Below are 12,092 nucleotides of genomic sequence, written 5' to 3' on the forward strand. Positions count from 1 at the left end.
GTTGTAGCTATCTGGCATTGTCACAAGATTGCAGGGCACAATCCCAGTGAAGAGAAGGGAACTTTCCCTGTGATCTGGCCAATGGTTATTCCTCAAACATCATCACCATGTGGATTTTCTGGTGATAATCAACTGTGGGATCTTGCTGTGTACACATTGGCTGCTGCTTTTCAGAAACCATTCTATCACCTGGAATATGCCTTGTCATGTCCCTGCATCTCAATAACAATCAAGTGCAGATCTTACAGGCATTGTTTTTGGGAATCACCTTGGTACCTGGAGCCACAGTCCATCACTGACTGCCCACGGCTGTGGTCACCTCTCCATCAGGAACCTGTCCAGCCAAGAACACACAAGTTACTTGACAAGAGTCCAGGATCCGTGCTTGGCAAGGAAGCTCACCGTTAATGAGAAAGGACGTGTCTAACGACGGCAACACGGGCCGATTCTGCTTCGAGATTCACATTCCCCTCTTCCCTATCCGTGTACCTTCCGTTCTCACACTCCCGCCATCAGCATTCCTCAGTGCCCGACATTTGCCGCAAACTCTGCGCTTCTGAGGCAATGGGGTGCTGTGACACCGGGGCACTGGACACTGGGGCACGGGACACTGGGGGCACTGGACACTGGCCCCAGGGCACTGGGGGCACTGGGACACTGGGGGCACTGGGACACTGGGGGCACTGGACACTGGCCCCAGGGCACTGGGGGCACTGGACACTGGGGGCACTGGACACTGGCCCCAGGGCACTGGGGGCACTGGGGCACGGGACACTGGACTGTGACCCTGGGACTGGGACGTTGGGCACTGGGATATTTGTCATCGGGACACTTGAACATTCGGATACCGGGATATTGGACCCTGGGACACTTGGACATTGGACACAGGACTGGGCACCAGGACGCTGGGTCACCGCCCCGCCCTCCCCCTGAGCCCCCGCCCCGGGGCTGTGATCACCGCTCAGTGCGATCTCAGATCTCAGTGCGGAACCTGCAGGAAGCTGCGAACTTTCCGACCTTCCGCTCGGTCTCTGCGGGTCGTCCCGCACCCGGAGCCGGCCGCAGGAGGGAGCGGGGAATGAGGCGCTCAGGTACCGCTCGGGGCGCGGCTGCTCTCGTTGGGGAGAGGGTGGGGAGTGAGGGAGGGTGGAGGGGATGAGGGGGGTGAGGGAGGGCGGGGTGGGGATAGGAGCGCTGGGTCGAGTGGCCTCTGCCGTGCAATGCTGAGATCCCACAGAGGGAGCCCGGGAGGCCAGAACTTCCTATCCAGCGGCCAAAAGGCCGTGCCCCGAGGTGGGGGTCCCGACCAGAGAACGGGAACACCCCCCTCCCCCCTCTCCCCCCACCCCTTCCCCCACCCCACTCCCGATCCCTCACTCCCCATCCCCCTCTCCCCCTCCCCATCTCTCCCCCTCCCTATCTCCCCCTCTCCCCACCCCTCTCCCCCTCCGCCCTCCCCCACTCCCGATCGCATCTACCCCCCCTCCCCACCCCCTCCCCCTCCCCGATCCCTCTCCCCTCTCTCCTTCCATCTCCCCCCTCCCCCCTCCCCACTCCTGCCCCTCTCCCCCACCCCCCCAGACCTGCACAGCCCCTCTCCTTCCCAGGGAACCCCCCTGCCCCCCACCCCCCGCACAGACCCCACCCAAGACAGGAGAGTGGTTGTGGCAGCTGGATCCTCTGGGATCATTGGTGGGGCAGGTTGGAGGGGCCAAGTGTCCTCCTGCCTCTGGTGTGTCAGTGTTCACTCTGCTGGGCGGCAATGAACTCATTGCCCTTCTGCTGTAGGTGGGGTGAGCCGGGATGTGGTGATTCTGTACGGGGAGGAGGCTGACCAGTGGAATGTCTACCTGCGGAAGGTATTCCTGCAGCACCTGGACCCGGGCAGGGTCTGCAGCTTCCGGCTCGGACACCTGAGGGATCTGCAGACATCCGCGCCCACACTGACCCGCTGCTGCTGCAAGTTTGTGGTCCTGACCAGGGGCCTCCTGCAGTCGCTGAGCGTCTCCGAGAGGCAGCTCCTGAGCAGAGTTCTCCAGCCTCCTGCCTCGGTGGTGCTCCTGCGGTTTGGTGTTCCCTCCTCAGATCAGCTCTACCAGCTGCTGCCCATGGCGAGGGCATTCTGGGAGGTGTCGGCAGACCAGGAGCCCTGGGAATATCTGTCCATGGTCACCAGCATCATCGAGTCAGGTACGTCTGTTGGTCCTCCCAGATCCGCTTCCCCCGTGAGCAGCGTTCCCCAGCCCTGAGATGGGTGCTGGCATCAAGGTCCTGCAACCAGGAGCTCAGAGCCTTGGCTGTGATCCCGGACTCCCGTGTGAAAGGGAAATCCTCGGGAGCTTTGGGAAAAATAACTCCAGGGCTGTCAGGAGAGACCAGGGAAGAGCGACTGGTCTGTCAAAGAGCTGGCACAGCCAGGATGGGCTGAATGGTCCCGTCCTACATCATCCTATAACAGTGAAGATGTGCCAGGCGGCCCATCAGCTACACCAGGACGGGGCGGGTAGGGAGTCACCCCCTCGACTAACCCCGTGACCCACAGCTCACTGAGCAACTGTCCGCAGTAGTTACCCCCACCCCATCCGGTCCCCAGTGAGGAACTCCTCCCACCCATCCTGTAAGGAATTCTCCCCGCATCCGGTCCCCAGTGACAAACTCCCCCCGCCGACGTGTGACAATATGCCCAGGGTCCCGTGTGTTCTCTGGGTGACTCCTGTCCAGCTGAGGTCGGGTGTTCGGTGGGACGGGGGTGGTGCCGCCTGTGGCCTGTCTGTGTGTTGGATCCGTCTGTACTGGGATGGGGTGTGTCACGTACCACGGTCGGCCTGACAACCAGGAGAAAACACGGAATGGTGGTAACGTGGAACTCTGTGGAGCGGAGTGTGTTCTGCACAGTTCCTCAGGGTTACAATCCCACCCACTTCCCCACTCCTGGAATGTGCTCCAATTAAACAGGGTCTGATGCTCGGGAGGAACATGGGCACCTGGGTTTTAGCCCAATTCCATCGCTCAATGTTCTTCATAATTTGTGGTCAGGTATTGTTTTGTTTCTAATTCTCCGAGCACCCTGGCCCTTTGATCTCTGAAACCCAACCCCAGCCCTAGAGATTTCTGTACTCCCCTGTCCTGGCCTCTTGGGGACCGCTTACGTCCTTTGCCCCATTATTGCCTACGCTGTGGGCTTCATGGGGGTCACTCCCCCTCCTGTACCCCCCTCCCTCGGTGTCCGAGCTTTTAATCACCTGAGTTCACGAGCCGCCAAACCTCAGAGAGGAGCTTAACTGGGCCAGAAAAAATCCCACAGTGCGACCCTCCCCCATCACCCCTCCCACAGTGTGACCCTCCCTCAGTACCGCCCCTCCCACAGTGACACTCCCTCAGTACCGCCCCTCCCACAGTGACACCCCCTCAGTGCTGTCCGTCCCTCAGCACCCTCTGTTAACTGAGGGATATTTGCTGTGTCTCCGTGGTGAAGACTGATGTAGACATTGATTCAACACATCTGCCATCCCTTTGTTTCCTGTCACTAACTCACCAGCCTTGTTCTCTGGAGGTCGCACACCCACCTTCGCCGCCTCCTTCCTATTGATACATCCATAGGATCTCTCACCGTTGGTGTTAAAGCTCCACATGTCTTGTCTCTCAAAATCAGTTTCTTCCTCATGAGCCTTGTAGTCTTTGCTGCCGGATCCCAAAAACCCCAGTCCTCTGCCCTACCGCCAGTCCTTCCCACTTTCCATGCCTACGTTTCAATTTAACGTTATCCTCGACCTCCCTTGTGAACCACAGAATCCTTCTTTCTAGTTGGGACAACTTCCTGCTGAGTGCTATGGACCAGCTGTTGGAATATCTGCCTCTGTTCATCTCCTGACCTGTCTCTCAGCTCATCTTCCCAGCCCACCTCAGGCAACTCCACCCGCAGACCATTCGAACTGCCCTCATTTACATTGAAGAGTTGGTCCTGTGGTCTCTTATTAATCCTGATTATTAATACACGGGATCTCTTATTAATCCTGAACATCAAAAAAAACCTGCAGAATCTGGAAATCTAGAATAAAAACAGAAATACTCAGCAGGTCAAGCAGCATCTGTGGGAAGAAGAACAGAGTTATATTTTCAGTTTGAAGGCCCTACAGAACTGAGGAAGTTCTGACAAAAAAATCTTCAACCTGAAACATGAACTCAGTTTCTGTTCCCACAGATGCTGCCTGACCTGCTGAGCATTTTCAGCATTTTCTGCTCTTCCTCATATTTACCCTTTCCTCATTACTCATGACCAGTTCTAAATGAGCCTGCTCCTGGGTTGGTTTTGTAAGGAACTGCAGAAGTAGTTCCTCATGCAATCCACAGAGTATTCCTCTACAATACCCATGCCAGTTTCGTTTGTCCAATTAGTATGTAAATTAGGTGGATTCAATGTTGACTTGGAGGTAAGGAGCAGAGGGTTGTGGTATTGGAATTGATTTATTATTGTCACTTGTACCGAGGTACAGTGAAAAACTTGTCTTGCATACTGTTCATACAGGTCAATTCATTACACACTGCCGATACATTGAGTTAGTACAGAGTGCATTGAGGTAGTACAGCTAAAAACAATAACAGTGCAGAGTAAAGTGTCACAGCTACAGGGAAGTGCAGCGCAGGTAGACAATAAGGTGCAAGGTTGTTTCTCGGATGGAGACCGGTGACTAGTGGTGTGCCGCAGGGGTCGGTGTTGGGACCCTAGTTATCCATTATTTACATAAATGATTTGGATGTGAATGCACAAGGCTTGATCAGTAAGTTTGCAGGTGACACTAAATTAGCAGTTGTTGTCATTAGCGAAGAAGGTTATCGTGGATTACAGGGGGACCTTGATCGGTTCAGGAAGTGGGCCGAGGAGTGGCAACTGGATTTCAATACAGATAAGTGTGAGGTGATGCATTTTGGAAAGTCAAACCAGCGTAGGACTTATACTGTGAATGGTGGAACTAGGGAGTGTAATGGAACAGAGGGACCTCGGAGTACAAGTGCATCGTTCCTTGAAAGCAGTGTCACAGGTAGACAGGGTGGTGAAAAAGGTGTTTAGGACACTGGCCTTCATCAGTCAGGGCACTGAGTACAGGAGTTGGGACATTATGTTGCAGTTGTACAAGTCATCGGTGAGGCTGTACTTGGAGCGCTGTGTACAGTCTGGTCGCCCTGTTATAGGAAAGACGTGGTTAAACTGGACAGAGCACAGAGAAGATTTACGAGGATGTTGCCAGGACTCGAGGGCCTGAGTTATAGGCAGAGGTTGGCCAGGCTGGGTCTTTATTCCTTGGACCGTAGGAGAATGTGGGGCGATCTACAAGTGTTTAAAATTATGAGAGGCACAGAGAAGGTGGACGGTAACAGTCTTTTCCCCAGAGTAGGGGAGTCCAAAACTAGGGGGGCATAGGTTTGGGGTGAGAGGGGAAAGATTTAAAAGGGACCTGAGTGACAACTTTTTCACGTAGAGGGTGGTGCGTACATGGAACGAGCTGCCAGAGGAAGTGGGCGAGGCAGGTACAACAGCATCATTTAAGAAGCACTTGGACAGGTACATGGAGGGGCGGGGCTTGGAGGGATATGGGCCGAACACAGGAAATTGGGACTAGCTGGGTGGGCACCGTGGTCGGCACAGATTCGATGGGCTGAAGGGCCTGTGTCTGTGCTGCGTTGCTCTGTAACTCTGTTAAAACCTCCCATGTTAATTGCAGTTCCCTCCAAACACGCCCATGTATGCTCTGCCCTCTCGAGAGCTCACACTTCGGGGTCTACGGACCACTCCCACCCACGTCTCCCTTCTCCTGCTGTTCCTGGTTTCAACCCAGACACCACCCACTGCCCTCAGCACTGCTCTGGTACTGCTGATGGCTAACACCCCGCCCACCCCCACCTCACACCCCCCACACCCCCCCACCTCCCCCCAACCCCACCCCCCACCTCACCCCCCAACCTCCCCCCACCCCCACCACTGCCCTCAGCACTGCTCTGGTACTGCTGATGGCTAACACCCCGCCCACCCCAACCCCCACCTCCCTCTGCCTCTACCCTCTTTGTTTGGGACATTGAATAACCTGAAACATTGAGCAGCCTGCCCTGGTCGCTCTGTGATAGCGACCAGCCCACCCTTGGGTGTTACCAGTGCCTTCACCTCTTTTGTCTCACTGCAAGTGTTGCTGAACTCAAAGAGCGTCAGCCCTGACATTTCACAGCTTTTACTACCTCTGGGTTTGCTCTGTGCTGCAAACTTTAGTTTCCATTTTCGGTCGCACTCTGCGGTCTCCCTGACCCATTACACAGGCAGTTCTTGGAGCCCCATCCCGTCTACAACCCGGTTCATGTGATGGGGGCTTGAGGAGGATTGGGGGCAAGGAGGAGGGTGGGGAAGAGTGGTGGAGGGTTGAGGAGTGCTGGAGTCTGTTTGGGGAGGGACGGAGGAGAGGGGTGTTGAGGGGGTTGGGGAGGGTTGGGAGTGTGAAGCAGGGTTGGGGAGGGGTTGAGGAGGGTGCAGGAGGGGTGGGGAGTGCTGATCCTGCCACATTGGGTCCTGAGTGTGTCTGACTGATTCCTCAGATGGACCTCCCCTGTCTCCCTCCTCTCCCCCGTCTCCCTCCTCTCCCCCATCTCCCCCCCTCACCCCCCCTCTTCCCCATCACCCCCATCTCCTCCCTCACCCCGTCTCCTCCCTCACCCCGTCTCCCCCCTCTCCCCCCTCCCCCCTCTCTAGTCTCCCCCCTCCCCTCCCCCCTCTCTACCCTCTACCCTCCTCCCTCCCTGCTCTCTGTCTGCAGAAATTGCCCACAGCTCACAGCATGGGAAGCATGAACTTGTGGGCAGACGAGCAACCGAGTGTTTTCGAACAGCGAGTGTGAGCTGTGGGTTTGTGGGAGGAGGTGTCTGACAGCAGGAAGAGGTGAAGTGAAACCTCTCTTCAGGGGCCGACACAATCTGCTCTCTCTGACCCATGGCGCAGACAACTGTCCCAGCTCCAGCAAGGTTCCCTGTGTCCGGTCTGCAGCTTGGACTCTGTACCTACCCCTTGCACAGACTCACTCCTCTCCCACTGGCTCTGACATTTGTTTATCCCCTGGTCCATCCCCTGCTCAGATTGTTGCCTGGGGACTGAAACCTGGAGCTTAAAGGGGGCAACCTTGAAACTTTAGTGGAGAGTCACTGCTCCTGCTGCACTAAACACTGACTGTTCCAAACAGGCCACGGGTGCAGCAGTGGGGCACAGCACCTGCCCTACAGGGTGAAATTAAATTGGTAAATTGGTTTATTATTGTCACTTGTACCAAGGTACAGTGGAAATCTCGTCTTGCATACTGTTCGTACAGGTCAATTCATTACAACAGTGCATTGAGCAGTACAGGGTAAAACAATAACGGAATGCAGAGTAAAGTGTCACAGCTACAGGGAATGCAGTGCAGGTAGACACTAAGGTGCAAGGTTATAACAAGGTAGATCGTGAGGTCAGAGTCCACCTCATCGTATAAGGGAACCGTTCAATCGTCTTATCACAGTGGGGTAGAAGCTGTCCTTGAGCCTGGTGGTACGTGCCCTCAGTCTCCTGTAGCTTCTACCTGATGGTAGAGGGGAGAAGAGAGAATGTCCCAGGTTGGTGGGGTCTTTGATTATGCCGGCTGCTTCACCAAGGCAGTGAGAGGTAAAGACAAAGTCCATGGAGGGGAGGCTGGTGTCCGTGATGCGCTGGGCTGTGTCCACAACTCTTTGCAGTTTCTTGCGGTCCCAGGCAGAGCAGTTGCCCACCAAGCCGTGATGCATCCAGATAGGATGCTTTCTATGGTGCATCGATAAAAGTTGGTGAGTGTCAAAGGGGACATGCCAAATTTCTTTTGCCTCCTGAGGAAATAGAGGCGCTGGTGAGCTTTCTTGGCCGTGGCGTCTATGTAGTTGGACCAGGACAGGCTATTGGTGATGTTCACTCCTAGGAACTTGAGCCTCTCAACCCTCTCGACCTCAGCACCATTGATGTAGACAGGTTCATGTACACTGCCCCCTTTCCTGAAGTCAATGACCAGTTCTTTTGTTTTGCTGACATTGAGGGAAAGGTTGTTGTCATGACACCATGTCACTAAGCTCTCTATCTCCTTCCTGACTCATTGTTATTTGAGATACGGCCCACTACAGTGGTATCACCCGCAATCTTGTAGATGGATTTAGAGCAGAATCTGGCCACACAGTCATGAGTGTATAGGGAGTAGAGTAGAGGGCTGAGGACGCAGCCTTGTGGGGCACCAGTGTTGAGAATAATCGTGCTGGAGGTATTGCTGCCTATCCTCACTGATTGCAGTCTGTTTGTCAGCAAGTCAAGGATTCAGTTACAGAGGGAGGTGTTGGGTCCCAGGTCTCGGAGTTTGGCGATGAGTTTGCTTGGAATTATAGTACTGAAGGCGGAGCTGTAGTCAATAAACAATAGGCTAACGTAGGTATCTTTACTGTCCAGATGCTCCAGAGCTGAGTGTAGGTCCAGGGAGATGGCGTCCACTGTGAATGCAGAATAAAGTGTTACAGTTACAGAGAAAGTGCAGTGCAGGCAGACAATAAGGTGCAAGGTCATAACGAGGTAGATTGTGAGGTCAAGAGTCCATCTCATTGTACAAGGGAACCATTCAATAGTCTTATAACAGCAGGACAGAAGCTTGAGCCTGGTGCTACGTATCTTCTGCCCGATGGGAGGGGGGAGAAGAGAGAATGTCCGGGCTGGGTGGGGTCTTTGATTATGCTGGCTGCTTTACCGAGGCAGCGAGAAGTGTAGACAGAGACCACAAAGGGGAGGCTGGTTTCCGTGACCTGCTGAGTTGTGTGAGGAGGAGACTTTAGAAACATAGAAAAACTACAGCACAGTTCAGGCCCTTCGGCCCACAAAGCTGTGCCAAAATGTCCCTACCCTAGAAATTACTAGGCTTACCCATAGCCCTCTATTTTACTCAGCTCCATGTACCGATCTAACATCTTTGCAAGTGTGATCTGAGCAGAAGGGTGAAGGGGATGGAGGGGAAGTGTTTCTGTGGCGTGCAGGTGTGCGTGGGGCAGCATGTATGCCTTCACAGGTCAGGGCGTTAGGAGTAAGGCTGCGACTTCACAGCCCCGGGTTAGGCTGCACTCAGTGTGTTGTCGGCACTGGTGGTGACCACACTGTGGGAAGGACGTGCAGGGTGCTGCACTGCAGCAACAGTGTGATTCTGGCCGCCGAGTGTCAGAGGTCGACCTGGACACCGGTCAGCAAAAAGGGTTACATTCTGACAACGTTCAGGTAGGGATGAGAAGGTGCGGCATTAAAGTTGTTTGAAGGATTTTATGGATCGGTGGTGGGGTGGGTGGGCGATGAGGTGGGGGGAGTCTGGAGAACAGAGCAAGCCTTTAGAATGAGGTTGAGGCCATCGAGTGGGGTCAGGGAGCCAGCTCTCCCTCAGGGAGCAGAAGGCTGGCTGACCCGACCAGCAGGCAGCGGGTGAAGCTCACGGAACCGGGGCAGTGGATGGGGAGGCAAAGACCAAGAGATTGTTGGTAAACTGGGGGGTGAACAGTCACTGTGGGCGATGGGAAGGAGCTGAGACACTCGGATCGGCTGTGAGTGGGAGACAGGTTCGAGGGGCTGGGTGGTCTCTGCTTCCACTGACAGGGGAACATCTCCCCCAGCTTCAGCCTGGTTAACTCCAGCACAGGGAAGACCCCTTATCCCCTCGTTCCAGGGCTGGGAAACATCCAGTGGCTGTGGAATAATGGGAATGCTGAAATTCCAGTGATGCTATTGGATAATGTTGGTGGGAATGCTCTGGTCATGGAGTGACTGGAACTGGGTGTGCTGACTCCGGTCTGGGCTCCGGTCTGGGCTCCTGACCACACAGTGACTGTAGACTGACCCCAGAAAATGGGTTTATTATTGTCACTTGTACTGAGGTCCAGTGAAAAACTTATCTTGCACACCGATCGTACAGGTCAACTCATTACACAGTGCATCGAGGCAGTACAGGTAAAACAACAACGGAATACAGAGTAAAGTGACACAGCTCTGGGGAAGTACATTGCAGGCAGACAATAAGGTGCAAGGCCATAACGAGGTACTGTAGATTGTAAGATAAGATATCTTTATTATTCACATGTACATCGAAACACACAGTGAAATGCACCTTTTGCGTAGAGTGTTCTGGGGGCAGCCCCCAAGTGTCGCCATGTTTCTGGCGCCAACATAGCATGCCCACAACTTCCTAACCCATACGTCTTTGGAATGTGGGAGGAATCCGGAGCACCCGGAGGAAACCCACACAGAGACAGAGAGAACGTACAAACTCCTTACAGACAGTGGCCGGAATTGAACCCAGGTCACTGGTGCTGTAATAGCGTTACGCTAACCGCTGCACTACCATGCCTGCCCAGGGGTCAAGGGTCTATCTTATCGTACTAGGGAACTGTTCAATAGTCTTATAACAGCAGGATAGAAGCTATCCTTGAGCTTGGTGGTATGTGTTTTCAGAATTTTGTATCTTCTGCCTGATGGGAGGGGGGAGAAGAGAGAATGACCCGGGCGGGTGGGGTCTTTGATTATGCTGGCTGTTTTACTGAGGCAGTGAGAAGTGTAGACAGAGTCCATGGAGGGGAGGCTGGTTCCATGATGTGCTGAGCTGTGTCCACAACTCTCTGCAGTTTCTTGCGGTCATAGGTAGAGCAGTTGCCATACCAAGCCGTGATGTATCCAGATAGGATGCTTTCTGTGGTGCATTGATAAAAGTTGGTGAGGGTCAAAGGGGACCTGCCAAATTTCTTTAGCCTCCTGGTATTCCAGGCTCCGTACTGACAATTGTCCACTCTTGGCAAACACAGGTCCCACCCTGGAGCCTCAGCTGACAGATTTTCACGCAGAGATGGATGTGAAGGAAGATCCCACTGAAGTGCTTGTTAATCCTGACAACTTCACAGAGCCTCTGCTGGTGATGCCCAACCACATACCATGTAAAGTAAGTGCTGGTTCTCTGTCCCTCTGGTGGGAAGGTGTGCCTTCTGTTCCCCAGCCCTGCAGTTCCTTCCCTGGGCCCATCCACCTTTCGCAGGGAGGCTCTCTTCCAGCAAGCCCCAGCTGAAGTCGGCTCAGGGACATGACTTCCAATAACCCTGCCAAGGTGCTATGTAAATGCAAATTGGTGTATCGAGGCAATCTGTCTTATGCTTTGTCTATTCACCTATCACAAGTCCAGGCAGGTGGGGGACTATGTCCCACCTAAGGCCCAATCTTTGGGGAAAGATAACTGGAACCAAGACAGTCGGTGGAGACGTACAAATTACCCGTCTGGGCATGGGCTAGGTTAGAGGGGCTGAATAGCCCATTCCTCCTTTCCTGGAGTTCGAACCCCTGCTTTAAATGCAACACTTAATGTCTCACTTTTTTTTGTTTCCTGTGTTTGTAACTAAATCAACCAGCATGTGCAGTGAACGGTACCCTGATGAACTTCCTTCACCCACAGAGTGCGCCGGAAATATATCTGCTCCTGAAACACCACCTGTCCCTGGAGGAGGAACCCGAGGTTGTGCTTGTGATGGGCACCCGGCAATGGAAGGTTCAGGCCCGTGTGTGGAACAGTCAAACTGTCTGTGTCACGGCTGTGGGTAAGGGTAAAGCAGGGGTCTCTCCGCACCACCACCCAGGCAGGCGCCTCGTACATTCCTGTTCGTCCCTGCTCCAGCCTCAATCTCGGCGGAGTACGGACCCTCGCAACCATTCGGCCCAAGAAACCTGTGCTGGCTATTTGAAGGCTCTTTACTGCCCATCCCCCTGGCCCCTCTCCCCCAGGGTACAGCCCCTCGCTGCGGAGATTGTTCCCTCCCATCCTGCCCTCACTCCATTCCCCCCGGTTCCCCCACCCTCCTGTCCTCTGACTTACTGGGTCCAGACCCTTCTTGATTCTGAGTTCCTCCATTCTCTCTCCAGAACCTTCTCAACCCCCTCCCACAATGTGACCCTCCCTCAGCACTGCCCCTCCCTCAGCACCGCCCCTCCCACACTCCCTCTTCCACTGCCGGTCAGGTGTGAACAGTCTCCCCACAGTATCGGACAGTACACCAGGCCA

At 54.4% G+C, this 12,092-nt stretch overlaps 1 protein-coding gene across 2 annotated transcripts in view; it reads left to right on the forward strand.

Annotated features, from left to right (window-relative positions):
* The first annotated feature begins 1,000 nt into the window (after positions 1–1,000).
* The window catches only part of LOC127586948 (phosphoinositide 3-kinase adapter protein 1-like), a 47,169-nt gene continuing 36,077 nt past the window's right edge, over positions 1,001–12,092 (forward strand). For both annotated transcript variants that reach the window (XM_052045003.1, XM_052044993.1), the window contains exons 1-4: positions 1,001–1,091; positions 1,789–2,190; positions 10,852–10,985; positions 11,490–11,631. In XM_052045003.1, coding sequence (XP_051900963.1) covers positions 1,079–1,091; positions 1,789–2,190; positions 10,852–10,985; positions 11,490–11,631 — 691 coding nt within the window. In that variant the 5' untranslated portion in view covers positions 1,001–1,078. The remainder of the gene's footprint in view (positions 1,092–1,788; positions 2,191–10,851; positions 10,986–11,489; positions 11,632–12,092) is intronic.

This window comes from Pristis pectinata, chromosome 2 (assembly GCF_009764475.1).
Source record: "Pristis pectinata isolate sPriPec2 chromosome 2, sPriPec2.1.pri, whole genome shotgun sequence".
NCBI lineage: Eukaryota > Metazoa > Chordata > Chondrichthyes > Rhinopristiformes > Pristidae > Pristis > Pristis pectinata.